The sequence below is a fragment of the Corvus brachyrhynchos genome, unplaced genomic scaffold, assembly GCF_000691975.1.
Source record: "Corvus brachyrhynchos isolate BGI_N302 unplaced genomic scaffold, ASM69197v1 scaffold97, whole genome shotgun sequence".
NCBI lineage: Eukaryota > Metazoa > Chordata > Aves > Passeriformes > Corvidae > Corvus > Corvus brachyrhynchos.
In genome coordinates, this window is record NW_008239758.1 from 2,859,232 (window position 1) to 2,879,940 (window position 20,709).

The 20,709-nt window shown below is 38.3% G+C and overlaps 2 protein-coding genes across 2 annotated transcripts in view; both read left to right on the plus strand.

The window, feature by feature from the left end:
* Window positions 1-6,333, plus strand: part of SPATA5L1 (spermatogenesis associated 5 like 1) — a 7,290-nt gene extending 957 nt beyond the window's left edge. The window contains 8 exon segments of the mRNA XM_017742546.1: window positions 1-328; window positions 1,324-1,509; window positions 2,067-2,231; window positions 2,728-2,937; window positions 3,315-3,542; window positions 4,417-4,551; window positions 5,204-5,329; window positions 5,982-6,333. The exon segment at window positions 1-328 is cut by the window's left edge and continues 25 nt beyond it. Of these exon segments, the coding sequence (XP_017598035.1) occupies window positions 1-328; window positions 1,324-1,509; window positions 2,067-2,231; window positions 2,728-2,937; window positions 3,315-3,542; window positions 4,417-4,551; window positions 5,204-5,329; window positions 5,982-6,134 (1,531 nt within the window). The 3' untranslated portion in view covers window positions 6,135-6,333.
* A 1,675-nt stretch (window positions 6,334-8,008) lies between these two features.
* Window positions 8,009-11,971, plus strand: CUNH15orf48 (chromosome unknown C15orf48 homolog). Its single transcript, XM_008640043.2, has 4 exons — window positions 8,009-8,158; window positions 8,490-8,578; window positions 9,341-9,401; window positions 10,045-11,971. The coding sequence occupies exons 1-4, from the start codon at window positions 8,117-8,119 to the stop codon at window positions 10,111-10,113; spliced, it is 261 nt and encodes an 86-aa protein (XP_008638265.1). The 5' UTR covers window positions 8,009-8,116; the 3' UTR covers window positions 10,114-11,971.
* The last annotated feature ends 8,738 nt before the right edge of the window (window positions 11,972-20,709 follow it).

Below are 20,709 nucleotides of genomic sequence, written 5' to 3' on the forward strand. Positions count from 1 at the left end.
AGAGCTGGGTGCGTATCTGATTGGCATCAGTGGCCCAGCCCTCCATGGTTCAAGACCAGGAGAAGGTGAAGAGAATCTGCGAAGAGTCTTTGAAAAGGGCAGAGAGATGTCAAACGAGGGCCCAACCATTCTCTTTTTTGATGAGATTGATTCTTTATGCCCAAAGCGAGGAAGTTCCAACAATGCTCCTGAAGATCGTATTGTTGCTCAGTTGCTGACACTGCTGGATGGTGTAGGGAGTGAGGGTAAGATGGTCATTGTGGCAGCAACAAACAGGCCTGATGCCTTAGAGCCTGCACTGAGAAGACCTGGCAGATTTGACCGAGAGGTAAATAAACGCTGTTCCTCATACACTGACATTTCTCTTTCCTTATTGTAGTCATGTTTCATTGTGGGATTCCACAGGTTTGAGATGGGTGTCTTGTTTCTATCTTTACTTTGCTGCAACTTGGGTAAGTTTGTTTTGGGTTTTTTTTACTCAGGACACTGAGAGCTCCATATACTTGAAAATGGACGGGGGAAGTCTTTATGCTTGTCATAAAGACATTGAATTTACCTGATCTCGAGGGGGGTTGTTTGCTTACAGATGCTTAGCTTTACAGGATTGGATTTTTTCCATTTAAATCCTACATTGAAGATTTATACATCTCTCCTTAAAGGTTTATTGTGACAGGGAACTAGTAACCTCTTGTGTCAAAACTTCTATTCAGGCTTCAGTAACAGAGGTTGGGTCTACTCTGGAAAACTGCCATTAGCCTGGTAGTCCAAAGAAGAGAAACATATGCAGTTATACAGCACACAGTGCTTGTGCTTGTATTGTTTATTTTTCTGTCTAAACCCACTCCTAGGTCTCCAGCTTAATCAAGTTCTTTAATGCTTTCATAATTATAATTTTTGTTATTTTCCAGGATTTATAGATTGTTGAGATATATTTTTATAATGATGCTTTACCAGGTTTGCAATCATGTATGAATGTTTATCTGTTTTATTTTTTCCTATATATTAATCTAATTTAGTGCTTGTGATGTAAGGGAATTATTATTTCAGTGTTATGGGACTTGATAAACACTGTCTGACAGTGTCTTATGAACAACTGTTTATGCAAACACTGTTCACTTGAAAAGTAAATGGTATTTTAAATACTTGTCCTTTGTATAGTGCTGGAAGTAGGTTTCCTGTAAAACTCTTTGGTTGGGATAGAAGTATATAGAAATTTTCAGTAGGCAATATAAAGCAGAGACAAAATTGCTTGCCTAGGTCTATAAAATAAATGAATATAGCAAATTATCTGTTTAAAACTTTTGTTTCTTCTGTTTGGTGTAGGTTATTATTGGGACCCCAACAGTTACACAGAGAAGATCCATCCTGCAGTTGCTTACATCTGATATGCCCATTTCTGCAGAGGTTGATTTGGCTAAGCTGGCAGAAATGACAACTGGGTATGTGGGAGCTGACCTTACAGCACTCTGCAGAGAAGCTGCTATGCAGGCTGTGTCCCACAGCTCTTTGGTATGGTTGCAAATCAGTTGAGAACAATGTCAGTAATACTCGTACTACCCTTTCCTCGTTTATACTCAGCTTTACTTGAAAAGCTCAACAAGTTGAAGGCTCACACCAAGCATATTCTAAATATAAATGTTATGTTTGCTAGTCCTTTCAGTTCTCACCTTAGTTCTGTTAATGCATCTGTGGTTTAATAGTGGCATTTACTAGCCTGTTTGAGATAAAATGTGTTACATTCTTCAGTGTGTGGTGAAAATGAATTTGGCAATTTTTGAATTTTTATTCAGAAGACTGTAGGATTTGATGTGTGTTAACCCCAGAAGCAGCTATTTGATTTAGCAGATCACTGTCTGATGCAGCTATAATTTAGGGAGTAGTAGTTTTCTCTGAAACATTAATTTCTGTTCTGCATTTTTGTGCCTGCAGTGTCTAAGCTCATTAGATCAGGAATTGGCTTCCTTCTTAGTTGTATTTAGCCTTACGTGAAATGTTTTGTGTATTAATGCAGCATTTAAGAATGACATTAAAATATTGTTAATATGCTCTATCTGGGCTTTTTTCAGGATTCAGCTGAAACTGAAACCATGATTAACATGGGAGATTTCCAAGATGCTTTTAAAAAAATTCAACCATCCTCTTTTCGAAGTGCAGTTGGACTAACAGAGTGTACTCCTGTGACTTGGGAGCAAATTGGTGGTCTTGAAGATGTGAAATTAAAGTTAAAACAGGTAATGTATTAAATGAATTTAGGAAAACAGCTAATTTCTAATAAATGTGTGCTTCACGGTATTCTGCATGCTGCATTATGAAAATTAATTCTCTTGCCAATTACCTAATTAGCAGTGTATTTTAAACATTACATGAAGTTATTGCAATGTTTGAGTTAGAAATCTTGCAGTCACAAGATACCACCACCCAGCATAGTAATATCATGGGAAAATATGCATGTTTTTAGTAGCTGGAAAAGACCTAACTTGCAGCCAGATAATTTGTCCGTTCCTGAATATCTATCCAGGGATGGCACTTGGGTATTATCTCTTCAGGATTGCTTTTAGTTCTGTTTCAAATGGAAACTTTAAGCAGGGAGCATTATATGAAGAAAGACTAAATCAGTATTCTCTGATTTCCAATTAATGTTTGTATCAAGGAGAGGAAATTATGGACTTGGCAGTTTTATTGATCACTTGTTACTGAGAATTTTATGCCTTTTTTATGTATCAACAGAGTATTGAGTGGCCCATGAAATTTCCTGAGGCCTTTGCCAGGATGGGCCTGTCTCATCCCAAGGGTATTCTTCTCTATGGGCCATCTGGGTGTGCCAAAACCACGCTGGTGAAGGCTGTGGCCATGAGTTGTCACTGTTCCTTTCTCTCTGTAAGTGGTGCTGACCTGTTCTCACCTTACGTTGGAGATTCAGAGAAGATTTTGTCTCAGGTACAGTTTTTTATTTGTATAAGGTCTGTAGTTTATTTTTGCTTGATTTTTGTAAAGTATTAGTTAGACCTAAATTTTGTTGTTGAAAAGATGATAGAGCTCTCATCTGATTATAAAAAGTGAGAATTTATCCCTGAAATTATACCATGTTAAACTTTGAAAGTATTTCTGCCCTTTTGTTTTCAGTTCATTTAAGAATGTAAATACGAAGCAGAATTTGCCAATAGTAAATGTTAGCCAGAACAGCTCTTAAGAATCATTACAAATGTACCTTTAAAGTTAGGTAAAATACAGAGTATATGTAAGTGGGATTTTTTTTCACCTTACCTGATAGAATGCAGACATTAATGTTTTACTTTATTAACATTTGTTCAAAGGTTTTTCGCCAAGCAAGAGCAAATCCTCCAGCAATAATATTCCTAGATGAGATTGATTCTATCTTGGGATGTCGGGCACAGGGCAGAGCTGGCCATGGTGTCTCAGAGCGGGTTCTTTCTGTTCTTCTCAATGAATTGGATGGGGTTGGGCTGAAGGTTACAGAAAGAAGAGGAGGCAAGCTACAGCTTGAGGCTCAGTGCCAAGAGCAAAGTGACGAGGAAAGAAAGGTATTTATGCTCCCTTTTCTGTACAGGAAGAATGAGAAATGCTGTCCAGTTGCTTAAAAAATCTTAGTTGTTGGCATTCCCATTTTAAATCTAAAATCCTCAAAAACATGCAAGAAGCTCTTTTACTCTGTCATAATTACTAGATTTTAGGAAATACTGTATCTGGGCTGCTGACTGTTTTTACATACACTGTTCCTCAATGAGACCTTGTTTGGACAAAATACCCACACAGGCTAATGAGCATTACTGGTTGGGGTTCATCTTCTGTCACCAAAATCCTTTTCTTGGCACTAACGTAATTTTTTAGATTGAGTGTGCGATTTTTACTCTTAAAACAAGTTCCTCCCTGAGCTTACTTTTTATAAGTACTTCCCCTACTTCATTTGCAGTTCTTTCTCACACATAATGCATACAAAAGCAGCACAGTTGTGATCAGTTACTTACTTAAACAAAAAGTTGTACCTTCACTTGTCAGTGAATTGTTCACTACATGTAATATTTAGCTATTTTGGATATAAATTTCTTCTTCTTATGATAATCTTTGGGAGAATAATGAAAGAAAACAGTTCCAGAATTGTAGGATACTGAATTTTTTGCATGTAAAAGTACTTTCTTTCAATCTGGTCAAAGAAAAATCTTCATTTATTGCCAGGGCAGATAATAATTTCTTCTTTGTCATGTCATCTGCCCTAGACCAAGGCATTTTTTTACCTCAGGAAAGATAAAATACTAATATTGAAGGGAAAAGAACTCCATGAAAAATTACATGACCTTTTTGCCCTTCCCCTGTTCTCATTGGTAGTTAACTGATATCTTCAGATATTACCTGTCTTAACCATGTTGCACTAATTTGTTTATCTGATCTCTTACTCAGCTGGAGTTTCAGGAAGCTTTAAACAAAGATTTCATGGTAGTTGCTGCAACAAATAGACCAGATCTGTTGGATGATGCCTTACTCCGTCCTGGAAGGCTGGACAAGATGATCTATATTCCACCTCCAGATCTGAAGGTATTACACATACATATGGATGTGGCTTAAAAGGGGAAGATGTTCATTGCCACCATACTTCAAGAGCAAAGGGGGCAGATTCCTGTAACATATTTAACAATTGATGGGTTTTTCGCTAGAGATCAGTCACCAAATTCAAGGTACAATGAAGAAATTTAAAAAGGAATAAAGATACTTGTCTTTTAAGCACTAATAGCATTTTAACTGGTGTAGGTAGTTATAGTATTGCATATGGAAAAGAGAAAATACTTATTTACAAAATAAAACTACAATTCAGGAAATACCAAAATAAGTTGTCTGTCCTTGCTTCAAATAATTTTTGTGCCCTTTTTCCAAGGGTAGTGTAGCTACTTGTCCTGAGCTTCACAGAAAGAGCTGACCCAAACCATGCCAAATCAGGCCTGTTCTGTCTAAAATGCTGTGTTTTCATGTAATAAGGAGTAACTGTGAATATCAGACCTTAAGTATATGAGACAACCAGAAGAGCATTATCTCCATTGACAGCATTTTATTCTTCCACTAAAACCAGGTAGTTTTGGTACTCTCCTGGATTTTCCGTGGTTCTAATTTCAAATTTGGTACTGCTTTAGAGAAAGATTAATTTTTGGTTTGTTTGGTTTTGTTTTCTTATACAATGTGCACCAATTTACAGGGAAGACTTTCCATTTTGAAAATCTGCACTGAAAAAATTCCATTAGATACTGATGTGTCCTTACAAGACGTGGCAGTCCTAACAGACCTCTTCTCTGGAGCTGATATTGAAAATCTGTGCAAGGAGGTAAGACATATTCCTGGTTCATCTGTGAAATAGACTCTAAATAACAACTTTGAAAAAAAAAGAGATAACTCATAGATGTTACCAAGCCATCTGTAGTACAGGTTCTTTCACAGTTTGCATTGAAAATACAAAGAAAATCTTTGAAACAGAAGAACTGAACAAGGGTTCATTCTTTAAATAAAAAAGCCAAATAAGAATAAAGTCTGTCTGTGATAATTTACTAGAAGTTAAGGAACTGTACTACCCTTTATTTCATGTGGCCCTCTCTAATCCATACTCAGATCTAGGTGAATTGTATTCTTTCTCCTGCAAGCTGAAATTAGCAGATACTGTCAAGGCTAGAGAGGAAAAAAATGAGAAGAAAAATCCAGAATTTGTGTTGAGTTGTATAAAAGACAGAAGACTAGTAAGAAAATCCAAATATATAAGTGATAAAGGATGTATTGTTTAATCCAGACAGAAAAAGAGAATTAAAAAGTTATGGTAACCTTACTTGGATCTTTATCTGTTGTTTAATACCTGTTCAGTTACACAATGCTGTTTTCAGATGCTTTAATACTTTGTTCCTTGTAAAATATTTTAGAATACTTAGAATGTTCTTTGCAATTCAAAACATGATAGGGACTTTAAGTTGTTTTTTTTTCTTTTAAAGGCTGCTTTGTTGGCATTGCAAGAGAATGGACTTGAAGCAACTGCTGTCAAACAGGAACATTTTGTGAAATCGTTGAAGACTGTAAAACCATCTTTAAACATAAAAGACTTGGAATTTTATGAAAAATTCTCTAATCAAGAATTAGTCTCTTGAATCTAAAAAGGAGTGGCATAAGTATTTTTAAATATATTACAAAGATTTTGAAAAGGTTTGCATCTTTCCTGCTTTTTTAATACTGTACTTACCATAGTTTTCAGAGTGTTTGAAATACAGTAAAGTTTCACTTGTGAAAAGTTCTGCAATTTCAATAATGAATAATAAATGAAAATCTTGTTTGCTTTGGGTAGGTTTATATCTGATGGAACAAGTCATTGAGATACTTAGATAAAACTGTGGAACAGCTTAGTGTTAATGTAGATTTCCTACTTTTAAGTACAAAAATGGCGTATTAAGAAAATTTAAAATGTGTTGTGAAGTCTCCAAAAGACAGCAAGTATTTAAGAAATAGAAAAGCTTTCAGGAGATTAAATAGGAGGAAGTAAGCCCTATTCTATATAATGTAAGGTGGTTTTTATGTGCCTATCTACAGGCTTACTTTCTTACAAGAAGATTCCAGTGGCAGTGAAAAGGTTGTCAGAGCTTAACTCCTTGGTGTAGGTTTGGAAGTCAGGGCTTTTGGGAGTAATTTTAGATTAGTTACTGCTTACTGTACAAACATGTGAATTGAGTAAGCAGGTAACAAGTGTGTAATCAACTCAAACTATAGTAATTTCTTCTTTAGAAAAAAAAGAGTTTGCTTAATGACAGTTTCTGCAGAACTATTTTCCCCACCCAACCATTCTTTGTCAATACATTTTTGTTGGTCACCTTCTAAAATACTCAGATCTAAGGGAATTGGTATTACATGTATGTAAGTGTGCATTTTAACTTAAAAGAGTAGGAAGGTTTTTATTATTTTTTACTATCTTTTCCCAGTGAAAATGCTTGTGAACAGAATACACCACTGTCAAAGATAGTTTCTTATTTTAGCTGGGGTTCAGAAGTTATAAGCCCACTGGCAAATATTTCTTTCTCTTAACAGGCACACTAGGGACTGTGCTGAGTGTGGTTTATAGTGAGACGGATCACAAAAAGAAGTTCAAGGCAGCTGGTGACTGAGGAGGGCAAAAGGCAGTAGTAGAAGCCATTGTAACCTAGAAAAGGGTTCAGATACAAACAACTGCCCTATAGCTTGGTGGCTTTCATCACCATTTTATAGAAAGGACCATTCTGTCACTTTTTTGGTGGCAACAAATAGTCAGTGCTCGTGAACTTCCCAAATACGCAAAGGTTTCTCAGCAGCAGTGCTGATAAAAAAGTATGAAAACTCTGTTTTGCTTTCCAGTGTTTGAGAGCTTGCATTAGAATTGCTGGACCTGAAAGTTGTTACAGTAAAATGCTGCCAGCTGCTTTGCCCTCCAAGATGCTGCTGCTTAATTTCCACACCTGCTCCCCAGAAGAACCAGCAGAGCTCACTGTGCCCTGTCACGTCTGTTCCTTGCTGCAGGGAGCGAGCAGCACATGCAGGGAAGGCGGCCTCTCCTCCCTCTCACTGCTTTCCTGTGGCTAAGAGAGAAGGGGAGAAACAGATGGACAGGAGTCGCCTGCTGTCACCTCCAGCCTGCCAGTGGTAGGAGTTTTTCTCAGGGATATTGGGAAGTGATAGGAGCTGTGGTACACAATAAAGTGATGGGAACCTGGACCTGGGTTGAGCTTCTGCTGCAGCGCAAGGGGACATGGTGACGCTGGGCTGCTCTTCGGTCACTCTGCGAGCTCTGGAAGAGGCAGGCTGTGTCCTCACTTGGGCGTTTGCCTAGATACCCTGTTTGGGCAGCTGTTTTAAGAAGGGGAAAGACAAGAAGACAAAGGAGTAAATGGAGAAGGCAGATTTGAGTGCTGCAGTCACGGAGAGAGAGGGTTTGGCGGCGCGCTGGATTTGTGATTGTTGTGAGAAAGACCCTCCTGTATCCAGAAGCTCAGCGCCGCGAGGCTCAAGGAGCGCGGGGCGGGCCCGGCACCGGCGCCGCCCGCAGCCTCCCGGGCACTCGGGGAGCGCTGACTGCCGACACTTGTGCCGCTCCGCAGCCGCCGCCAGGATGAACAGGGGCATCTTGCACACGCTTAAAACCAAAAAAGAAGTAAGTTTGCCCGAGGGGTCGGGGCTGTGGTACCCGCCTGCGGGGAGGGATGCGGAGGGCTCGGGCAGCTGCACCGTGGGTGCCACTTGATTACCCGAGGAAGTGGGACCCGCGTTAAGGTTCATGTATTAAAAGTGAGGTGTGGAGAAGGGTGATATAGAGGTAAAAGTGAAATTCACGTATTAAAAGTGAGGTGCTGTAAAGAGTAATATAGAGGTAATGTACATGAACAGGTAATCCCCTCCTTAGTTCTGTGTAACCCTTGCTCCCCCTGCTCGTGGGTGTGTAACCAGGACATAAGTTCAGCTCTTTTCTCTATTTTATCTTTCAGCTTATTCCCCTGGCTGGAATAATTTCCTTCGCAGCAATTGGGGCGTTCTCTTTTTGTGTCCATTCCCTATTCCGCAAATCTGATGTCATGTAAGCAAAAACTTACTGCTTAGAGCTCACCCTAACCTTTTTTTATTCAACCAAGTATCTGACCATCATGTTTTACACCATAAAAAAAAGTACGCCAGGTGCATGTTCCAGAGTATTGGTAAGGATTGAAGTATCTGCAGATTGTAAATAGTGAAGAAATTAATTAATTTGGAGTGTAGTCCAGGTTATTTCCTAACTTTTGATTTAATAATTATGTTTTTTCTTTGATTTAGGTATTAGAAGTCTGAAATGTTCTAATCAAGAATTTCATATAATCACATAGGTAGATGAGATGCACATATTTTACAACCAGGCTATTGGGTTGTATATAAGAAGAGCATTTGATAGTATTAACTTAAGGTAGTGTTCCAATGGCTTGGCTAATAATTGGAGCCAAATCCTGTACTCTTCAAGCTTTGGGGAATTTATTTATTTATTTTAAAGTGATTGGAATAGGCATTTTAACTGTCAGGGTAAAAGTCCCCTTACTTTGTGTCTTTATTCAGTTTTGATTTTTCAGCTTGCTTCCCTCACAATGATATGTGAACAGTGCTGGCTTGCTTGGTGCTTTGGAAACTGCAAACAAAGCAAGCCACGCTGATTCCTACCCAGATTTCAAAACAGAGTATCCAAACCTGTGAACTTGTGTTTTAGGGAACTCCTTGCTTAAGTGAATAGCTCTATTGACAATAGGCTGCTCATATGAAAATACATGCAAGGACACACCTTAAAACATAATACCTGTTTTATCTCCTTTTAAAGCATTCACAAGATTGGCAGCCCAGAACCATGGGAGACTATTGATCCTGCCAAGCCTCAGAAGGTAATTTTTATGTATAATATATGTATAAATAGCATACATTTCCAACATAATGAATCACTTCTTTTAAATGTCTAAGAACTAGCAAAATATGAATGAGGAAACAAGTGTAAAGCTGATGTATATCTAGTTAAAAGTAGAAACAAATGCTTCATTCATTACTTTATGTCTTCACTGTATTACCTAATGATAGGATTCAGCTGTTACACTGTAGGTCTGATCTTGAATTTATGCCGAACTTCTGGGTGCTCTCCTATGTCCATTCCCACCCCAAACATCCATTTACTCAATTCCATTGATAACAGTGGAAATTTGGAGCATAGAGGAAGTGCTGTTTACCCTTACCTTTTTCCTGAATTACAGAATTGAGTAAGAATGTTTGAGTACTGCAGCCTGAAGGAAAAATATCATAATTTAATAGAGCAGCTAGGATAAGGAAAAACAAAATTGGCATTATTACTTAATTAATATCCAAGTGATTTTGTTCAAAAAATTATTATCTTATCAGTTGCACATTTCTGAAAGGAAAATGTAAAACCACGAGAACTTCTTCATCAATAAGATGATGTATGATATGGGGGGATGTGGGAGTGGAGTAAATGCTCACTGAGATTTTGCTAACTTTCATATTTTCCATTTCTTCCAGCTGGTAACAATCAATCAGAAGTGGCAGCCTATAGAAGAGCTGGAAAAGGTCAAAAAGCTTACGAAGTGAGAAGTTTCTGTTGCCTCAAAAAGGTACCCTATGAATCTAGTGGAATCACTTCTGCACAAACTTGACTACTGAAATCAGTGTGCGGAAATGCTTCTGCTACATTTTTAGGGTCTCCCTACATTTTTTTGGACTCTGGATGAGGAGTTTCATGTTGCTTTAGAAGCTGGCATACAGCATCCAAATAGTCCAAAAATCTGACTCAAAATATTAATTTTTAATAGGCATTTGATGTAAATTGTTGAATATTCAGATGGTGGTTATGGATTGAAAAAGCCTTCACAGTTTTTGTAGAATTTCAGGGTTTGTTTCAAAATACATTTGTTTTCTCATTTTATTCATTTTTCGTAAAATAAATTCTGAATTTATACATTTCATGTAAATTGCCCAAAAGCCTTTCTAAATTGGGATTCCTGGTGTTTCAATGCTATATAGAGAGCAAAGTCATAGCCAGAGGATGTCTTTGTATGGCAGCATATGTGTTCATAAAGTACCCTTGCATTCCTTGTCTGTATTAGATGTGGTGACAGTTTAAGTCAAAACTAATGTTCTGCTTCAAATGCTGAAACTTACCCACTGAGGAATCCAAGAGGTTATTTAAAGGTGGATTTGAGACTGCAGATTTAGAACCTAAAAACCTAAGAGTTAAGTGTGGCTAGAAGGGAAATGAAAATAAGGTAATTTCTGTTGTATTTAAATGTTGCTCATTATTAAATTTTTTTAAGTTACTAGAATTAGAAAACTTGCATTATCCAAAACGACACAGTGTTAATTTCTTCTTTTTGTGCGAGGTTGGTTGAGTGTGAGCTCCAACATACTGCACAGTTAACAATATTTTTTTTCAATTTAAAGATTTTTACCTGCTGTTAGGAATATCTCCTTTATCAAATAAAAACTAATAGATTGAAATTAGAAATGATTCTGTGAAGAGACAATTCCTCTTTAAGTTTCTGTGTGTTGCTTGTGGATTGGCCAGGGAAAGAATGTAATAGGCAGACTCCCAGTAAATTAATGAGATAATAGATGCATCCAATGGCAGAACAGTCCTTTTGTAGATATTTTCTGGATGTGCCCTCTTCTGAGCAGTCTCCCAATCTATTCCACATTTCCTTTACAATGGGTGTTCAGAATTCATATTACTTTCTGTGAGGAAGAAAGCAAAAGTGAAACAACTGCTAATTGGAAAAAGTCCCCTTAAATGAGTAATAATCAAGTGCTTTAGGTTACTCTGCTGCAGCAATGACAAGCTTAAGTTAGAAAAGCTGTCTCCTGAATTCTCAGATAGTTTGGCTTCAGAAGCTTTATGTTTTCTTCCACCAAGGAAAAAAAAATAGTTTAAATGTTGCACAAATATTTGTTTATCAAGTAAGGATGACTCAGCATTTATGTTTTAGAGTGAGAGTAACTACTAGTCTTCAGAATAAGTCCTTAGCTTTCATTTTAAGGAATGACATTCCAAGAAGATTGGATAGCATAGAACCACAAAAATACAGTGCTCTGAGGAATACAAGCTTTAAGGATTTTAAAACAGAAAACATTTTAAAATACTTCTCTGTATTTCCATATTTCTGCTGGACTGTACCTAAAACAAAGTGCTGTGCTCTGAGCTGGTGCATTAATTTAATGAGTTTGTTCTTCAGTAAGTCACTTGTTTGGTCTGCAAATACTGTGACCTAAGTATCTGTCCACATTGAGGAAATAAGTGTAAGTAATTTTTAGTTAATTTTTGTATTTAGCCACATTTCAGTGATGTTTCCAGTAGCACAGTAAGCAGTGTGATTGCTATCAGTCACAGGTTGTTGTTTCTCTTATGCTGTCCTGAAGCATAACAGCTCTGGTAATAAACTGTTTTGCTTTGTTAGCTGTTCTGTTTTTCTTTATTAATATAGATTTTTTGGGGGACGATTTTCACACAATGTAAGAAATCAAAATATTTTTCTGCAGTTCAAGAAGATTATGAATATTGTTAAAGTTCTTGGGGGTTTGTGTGATCTCTGTGTCATCGCAGACAGTGCATCTGTCTCCTGCAGAGAGGAGGATTTTTGTTTAAAAGTAGAGTACACCAAGGGCAATTACTGCATCTCCCTGCTCAGCTTCTCAATATAAATCTATAAAACAATATACACATTATTTCCTTATTCCACAAACAGTAAAGATTCAGTTGGCTGAATTTTATGAGCTGATGTTTATGAGAACAGTAAGACTTCGCTGATCTGTGCTATGCAAACCCATGAGTTTTTATTCCATGAACAATTTAGAGGGTATTGAAACAATTCAACAACTTTCTTGTTTCTCCCCATTTGTCTCCTACTCCACTTTGTTCTTGGTTTTGGTTTGGGTTTTCTGGTTGGTTTTGGCTTTTTTTTTTGTTAACAGTGACCATCTTTGCTCATTCTAATTAGTACGTTTCCATGGAACTATATCACTTCTGAATTTCATATTACCTACAAAGTTTAATAAAAATGCTCACTAGCTTGTTTGAGTTTAAATATAGGTTAGAAACCATTAGAAATGTGTTTTAGTAGTTATAATCACTATTAGAAATGCATCATTAGAATCTATGGCCATGCTTTTCTAACTTTTCTAAGTAGTCTATTTGTAAATAGCTTTCTGGAAGAACAGAAGACTAGAAGGTTGCTTTTTGCAGTGTCCATACAATGAATTACTAGTTTTGGTATTACAATAGTGCTTCAAGGCCTTAAAACTGCAGATCTTGTGGTGGTGTGGTTATCAGAGAGCTGTGTTGAGTTTTTTGGTTTCTTTGCGTGTGATAGCCCCAGTATCAGCATTTCTCCTTCTGACCCCCTGCATTTCTCTGCCACAAGGTGCTATTAGTGTAGTTCTGCACTCTCTGGTTATTTCACTGGTGTGCGAGCTTTCTGCAAAAATAGTAACTTACAGAGGGGCCTGATGCAACTGTTGAAGGAAGTGGTTCATCCTGCAGTTGTCTGCCTCACTACAGAGGGTGGTTGAACCTAGGACTAGCTGTGGAAAACAAACAAGAGTAATGGGAATGATTCACTGAATCCAGCCAATATTTGGTGTTGGACACTTCCCAAAAAAGCTTTCAGATTAAACAAACAAGGCACAGTTTTCATTTGCTGTCTGAAGCCTTTGCTGTCCAGACATCCCTGCCATACAGGAGCACACAGACAATGAAATCCCATAAAAAGTGTAACTGAAATAGAAATAAAAGCAATACTGCTGGCCCAGCCTTGGGCACTGTGGTTGGACATGGTGAGTGTTGCCCTTCAGGTGCTGATGTTAACAGGGAGCAGGCAGCTTGTTTGCCCAAAGCTCTCTCCATCGGGAAGTAGCCATCACAGTAATGGCACCTGCAAGGCCGTGAGCTGACACCGTGTCCAAAGCACGTTCGCCTGCGCACCTCGCCCTGACCAAAGATCACACACCCTCACCACGGCTGTACCAACCCTATTTATGCTGGACCTTGCCCAGATGAACAAGGGATTTGGTTTCATTATCTTTTACTTTCAGATAATTTTGTTGTGCATACATTCTGACCAGAGAAATTACTGGAGAGGTGCTGCCCTTCTTCGGGGCTCACCCAGGACGTGTGAGGGCCCCTCACAGCATGGGGTGCCCAGGGCCTGGGACAAATTTCACTCTAAAGAGTGAGAGCTGTGCTGCAGCATCACCACAGTGCCTGTGTGGGGACTGAGGGCCATGTGAACAAGGTGTAACAGTGGGGGTGGCAGGCCCCTGGTTGGGAGCCCAAGAGACCGTTTGTCTGGGTCTCAGGATATAGGCCAGTACTGGCCTTCACTGCCAGGTTACCAAATAAATTTAAATAAACCCTCGTCTCTTAGCAATGGGGGCATGAAAAAGGGTTTGGTTTGGTGTTGGTTTTCACGTTGTTTAAGACTTCCAAGGTTTGGCCTGGTGCATCAGGCCAGCTCCGTGGCCTCCATTCGGGGGCTGTGACACTGCACAGGCTGTGTCCAGAATCCTTGGAGGTGTCCTGGCTGTCCTGGCTGGTGGCTCTGTGTGTGGAGCCCCATGAACAGGCTGGGCTGTGCAGCAGCAGCAGTGACAGCCAGGGCTGGGGTGCTGGGCTGGCAGGCGTGCTCCTGTCCTGGCTGGCAGTACCATTTCTGCTGCTCATGGCCAAGATTTGACAGTGTGTAATGTTTCCTAAAAGGTCTGTATAAATAATTTAGGCTTCATCATGCAACATTTTTAAGATAAAGCAAGTCACTTTTGTGACCTTCTTTCCATAGGTTTAAAAAGTACTTGTGAACATCTGTTAAAATTCAGATACATGTGCTTCCACTTTTATTGGCTGTCAAGCAGTAGAAAAATCACTTCAACTTGAAATATTTGATATAGAATATTTCTAGACTCTGGTATGACTTGCTTGCTGCCACTCATATCCTCCTCCCTATTTTCTATTGAGACTCATTTCTTTTTTCACTTGTTGGCACATATTTTCTTCTTGCCAAATCTCTTTCTGTCTCACCCATCAAAACAAACACATCAGAAAAACTTAGATTTTTCTTGGCCTAATTTATTTCTACTATTACTACTGTTTATTGGTGTACCTGCACTGTGTTCTAGAAAGTTACACGTCTAATGAGTAGATCAAAATATAGTTAGGCTGGTGGTTTAAACTAAGAAATTAAGCAGAGAAGGCCCTGCTTGTAATGTTTGCTTTCCTTCTCCCTCTTTCCTCTTCTGCTTTGCTTTATTTATGCTGATGGATTGTAATAAATGCATCATGGGGGAAAAAAAGAGGAGCCTTACTAATAACAATAAGGATACATAGATTGTAAACATTTCAAGAAGAAATCTCTATATTTTCATTATATGTATAAATAACAAAAGTGCTTTAAAATTCTTTCCATTTTTTAAAAAAATGAAGCACAAATAATAAGCATGCATTATCTTTCAGTAGACTCACATAAAAACATTTGCAGTTTTTCTTTTAATTTGTTGACAAATTAACACTATGTTGGCATGTAGGGTCCATTCCACTGAAAGCTCTCTCTAAATTATGCTGCTGCAGAAAAATAAAGGCCGTATCAGCTAATAATATTATGGGAGGTTCTTGCTCACCCACTTCTATCTAGATACCTTTTGTTTTGAGTAGGGGCTGTTCTGTAACTGAAATTCTGCTCATCTGGTTGTTTCTTTGCAGGTAAATGGTAAAACAATTTGTTCGCGTTGTGTAACTCCAAACCTGAAGTGGTCTGGCAGTTTTTAATCCTAAGCACTATAAATCATCGTGATTCCTGTGGCATGGCAGACTGATAGTGCCAGTCCAGGCAGAAACTGCTTTTTTTCATTTGTGTATTTTCTGAGTAATTAGAAGACATAGTTTCTGTAAGTTCAAACTCCCTTAGCGCTCACTCAGGCAGATTTGCTGACTTCACTGACCCCAAGTGTTGCTGAAGTGGGGGAGGGAGATGATAGCTCTTGGACTTGGAACTTGTATCACAGCCGTTGATTTTATAATCTGAATTCCCTGCTGAAGGGCATGGGAATTCTGCACAGACATTGCTGTTACCAGAGGATGGTAAACTGAGGATCTAGAGACTCTGGAGGATAAGTCATTAGGATACAGCATCAAAATTAGACTCTGGGGACCAGAGCTCTGTAGCAATCCTGTCAGCATTGCCTAAATCATGAAAGCATGCAGTCACGAGGTAGAGCTGCCTGCATCCCACTTCTCAGTTACAGTTCTGTAGAAGTCTTTGCTTTTCAAGCCATTTTGTATCATTTTACTCATTTGTACAGTATTTGGCACAAGACCAGTCTGTTCTGGTGCTCCATAGGTGGACTGTGGGCTCGAGGGCTGCATCAGCCTTTTGCACAGAGCTGTATTTTATCTTCAGAAAGTACTGGTGCATGGTGTGAGGTGTAAATGAGGAACACTTACCTCCCCGCTAGATTATAACAGAGACTGTCAACAGCACAGTGTTAGTGAAAACTGGAGTTCTTTCCCTTCCTGTTTCAGTATTGTATCCTATGTGAATTTTTTGTTGCAAGGTTCTGTATTAGCTGAGAGGTCAGAAAGCCACACAAGTCTGAAAAACTTCTTGCATATAAATAAATTAGTTCAAGCTTTGCAAAACTATCACATTCTTGATCTCCTTTTGGGTGTCACTTCTTTAATTGAATTAAATGTATTTCCAGTAGGCAGGTAACTAATAAACACCATCCTTTATCTGATGCTGCTGCTGCACAAACAAGGAAGTAAATGCAAAAAGTCCTGATCCCTGATAGTAACAGAAAAATCTTATCAGTTTGCCAAAGAAAAGCAAAGTCATCCACTGCTGATAAATCACATATTCACTGCATTAAAACAAATGGAAAGGTGGGGTTTTATTGAAGCTGTTAAAACGGTTTCATTTAATGATGCATCTTTGCCTTCTGAGGTGACTCCTAAAATTCAGTAAAGCCTAAGTATTTTTGAAGACACTTAGCACTATGCTGCCTGTGCTGTTAGCATTATTAAATATGTTAGCATTATGCTGCCATTACTGTGTTTAGTTTTCTTCTTGGGAATGCTTTGAATGAAACGTTATCGTCAGAAAAAATTAATTTGTCTTCAAGACTGCGGTATCCACCTTACAAAAGCAGAAATCCGCAGCACAATCCTAGTCATAATGATTTGCAGTTCTGGTCATTGCCAAACTTGTGGTCATATTTCCAGCGTTACAATAGCATGTTGTACAAAGTAGATGAAGAAACATTAGTTTGAAGTTAGGTGAATGTTTTTATACTGATTTCAGGGAGGCATGGAATTAATACAGTAAAAATTGTAGTGGTTGTGTTTATGTACTAGTACATGTTTTTTGAAAATTCTCTCTTAAGAAAAGTTAAAACATTTAAGAACTGGGCATGTCTCTGCTCAAGCTCCTGTGTTTGTATTAGTTCAAAGAGGAAGCTTTTGCACTACACAAAACAGGGTGTTACAAGGAAGTTTGTGTTTGAGCATATACTGTTGAGAGTGTCACTTCTCAGTAGGTGTAAAGGGCATAGGTGTACACCCTCTACGGTAAACAAAAATTACCATCAAAGTCATAGATGGATTCCCTCAATAAAGAACCAAAAAGAACCTTCCTATCTGCTTCTAGAAATCCTCACAGTTGTGTGGCTGGCCGTGCCACAGGTGTAACATGCATTCCTTAAGGAATAGTACAGCACAGGGGTATTGCTGTAGCTGCAATACATTTGTTGAAGAAAAGTGTAATCAGTTTTAAACTAGCAAAAAGTAAGATAAGTTCTTTACTTACTGAGCTTTTTTCTTCTTCACTAAACAGATAAAGTCTGGCAACCCAACAAAGAAGGGAGATGGGGGCAACACTCCAATTTTCTTTTTTTCATGCAGTAATGAAAGTTTGTGGTATAAGCTAGACAGGTAAAACATACCTTGTTTAAGAGAAAAATGACTGTAAAACCATCAGATGTCTTAGTTGAACTAAGTTGAACCGCACAACAGATCAATTAATGCTGCAGTCTGTAAAGGAAATTGGTGTTGGACCACCACAGGTACAGTATGAGTCATACTTGGTTGCATGGTAATGTAATGGAGTCTAATGTTTCCCAGTTGCTATCTGCAGAACCCACATGATCTGGCTTTATGTTTTCTCCCCTCCTTCCTTTTTTTGCACACGAACACACCTTGTATCATAAACAAGATATGAACTCTTAAAAAATAAAAAAAATTAAAAAAAAAAAAAAATTAAAAAAAAAAAAAAATTAAAAAAAAAAAAAAATTAAAAAAAAAAAAAAATCCAGGCAAACAACCCTGCAGTATGAATACCTCTACTTAGCCATAGCAGGTGGTGGGCTAATTGTTGAGATTTAATTTTGTTATTACTCCACCTCCATGAGCAGCTTCCTTCTAGCTCTGACAGATAAAATTAGGAATTGCCTCTTCTCTTGATCCTCTCCTCAGAGAATCTCAAATGTAGCAAGTCTGTGGAGGAAAAATACTCTGCTTTCATTGCTGCTTTACAAAGACACTTTATTAATAGAGTTAACGTAACGAGATATCCTGCATAGCTATTCACAAGTGAGCATATCTAAAACATATCTTCATTTACAGCTAACTACCCATGAACCTTTAACTTTTGATAAGCAGAGAGTTACTTTCCTTTGAATTTTCTATTCTATGACTTGAACTTCGCTCTGTGGCAAGTTGAGGAAGCTAGGTTGCTTGAAAACCATCCTAACTGAGTCCATCTAGGTTCTATTTAAAGCAAATAGAAAGAAAGAAACCAGTGTGTAACTGGTTGGGTAATTTCTGTTTCCAGTTTAAGGTGTGTGCAAAAGCTTAGAAAATACAGAATTGCTTAATAGCTTGAAGAAATGAAAGAAGACTTTACTGGAAGGAAGTTGTGGTTCTGAGTTCATCAGCCCGTCATCTGAATTTTCTCTCTCTGAAGTCTGTTCAACTAAATCCAAAACCACCAGTGTACTAGCAATTGCAGTGTGTAAACATAACAATATTTGACATTTATAATTGTACCTGCTTACTTTAAAACAAAATTTTTTCCCTCACTTTATGTTTTTGATTGAAAGTGTCCTCTGATTCTTCACAAAAAAAGCAGAGTCAGCAATGCTTCAGATGGCAGCATCTGTTGTCTTGGAAACATGAATTCAGCACCCCAAAGAAGGAATACTTGTTTTCATAGAAACAAAGGGCTTGCTTGATAACTTACCTTGTTTGCATTTAATCTGTTCTAATTACATTTCAGGTATCTGTAGCCTCAACTAATTTCTACTCATATGATTTTTTTATTAGATGTTTCTAACTGGAGGAAGGCACTGGAGCATGTATTTTATGGTGTTTACCCGTATATGCCTTCAAGAAGTATCTAAACTCCTTCCCGGTAATAGATTAGCCAATCTGTGCTAGGTATGTGCTTTTCCTTATTGCATCCATGATAACGTTAAATCCCCCTCTGCTATTTTCAGGAAAAAAATAAGAAGGTTTGGTGGGGGCGTATTTTAGGTTGGGGGGTGTTTTGGAGTGTTTTTGCTGTTTCTTTACTTACTAATAAGACATTTCTAGAATGTGTAACAAATTATATTCCCTTGCCCGCGGCAAGTCCCCCTGGCCCTCCCCAGCGCCCAGCTGTTTGTTAACGCTGGGAACGGTGCGCCATCGTCTGGAGAAGTCTGGAACGGCCTGGAAGGCTCCCAGGTGAGGGGAGTCCTTGTCTGTACAGGTGTGTCAGGCTTGTTCCCACAGGGGGCTTGGAAACGAGAAATCAGTAAAAAAAAGGCAGAATATTTGTATGCTACACTGAACTATGGATCATCATCTTAACTATGAAAATGTTTGTTTACGGTGTTTATCTCAAAAATTCTGTTTTGAATTTAAAAGGCCAGATACTAGACTAAGGTAACTGGTTTTACTAGTTCACATTTCATCAGTTTATTTAGGGGTTTATTAAATAATTTCTTTGTGTGTGCTTTGGGAAAAAGAAATAGGAAGATTGCAGGGACTTGGATGCTCTTAATGCACCTATGATAAAAGCAAATTTTTAGTCTGCTTGCCATCTGGGTCCTTTTATTTATTCATCAGCTGAACTAAAAATCCTGTGTACATCAGTACTTAGTTTACTATGTAAAACAATGCAAAACACACTCTGGACAGACAGCACTGACTGGTTTCACATACCCTCATGTACTGGCTGATAATGGTCCTGGAGAACCAACTTATCTTTTTACCATCTATAATAATAAGGCAATCATGAAGCAGTCATCTTAAGGATGAAATTATACTTTAACTTATGAAATGGCTTTTTTCCCCTACACAAATTGATGCCATAAAAGGTGTAAATCTTCATAGCTGTAATAAAAGCAGTTATTTTGTACTGCATATTTAGTACCGGTCGCTTTCAAACTGTGTGATACTGAGAAAAAACAATGGAGAAAAGGAAAGTAGAGATAAAAGAGCAAAAATTCTCAAAAGACCAAATATAATTATGAGGATACCATCATTTTACAGCTGTACACATAGAAGGCAGCTATACATGTGTTTGAAGAGCAGATTGCTGTGGAGGCTGCAGAGCAGTAAATGGAAAGGATCCATATTTATTCTAGTAGTTTCCAAAGTTGTGTCAGGTATTTCAGAGAATGAAGGAGCATGTAGGGTCCTTCCTAGGGCATTCAGCTGTGGAAAATGGAATAAGAAGAGTAGAACAGAGCAGGATTTGCAAGCTCCAGAGCACAGAGACTGCCAGTGCCCAGCACAATTTGTTACAGAGGGGAGGATGGCGTGAAACTGGAAAGGGAATTAAGGGTGGAGAATGTGGAGGACATTTATCTTTTTTTTATGGTAGAAAGGGAATATAGAGGCTTTTAGATCAGGTGTTTCCTATGAATTAGCAACTTGGTGGCTGAAGGCTTTTTTTAAAATCTATCAATCAAAGAGGAAATGACCAGGCAAGGGCAAGCCTGTGGAGAGGACAGAATATGGCAAGAAAACAGAGAGGGAAGCTGAGAGCAGTGGCACAATGCAAAGAGCTGGTAAAACATGCCACTGCTGTGCTAACTGCTGCAAAAATTGAATGTGCTTGGAGCAACCAGCAAGAAAAAAGACCCTGGCAATGCCAGTTTGGATGG

Bases quoted from the DNA above. Each gene is read 5' to 3' on its own strand.
- CUNH15orf48 (XM_008640043.2), top strand. From the start codon at position 8,117: ATGAACAGGGGCATCTTGCACACGCTTAAAACCAAAAAAGAA. The intron at 8,159-8,489 runs GTAAGTTTGCCC...TTTATCTTTCAG, and splicing joins CGCTTAAAACCAAAAAAGAA to CTTATTCCCCTGGCTGGAAT. The intron at 8,579-9,340 runs GTAAGCAAAAAC...CTCCTTTTAAAG, and splicing joins TTCCGCAAATCTGATGTCAT to CATTCACAAGATTGGCAGCC.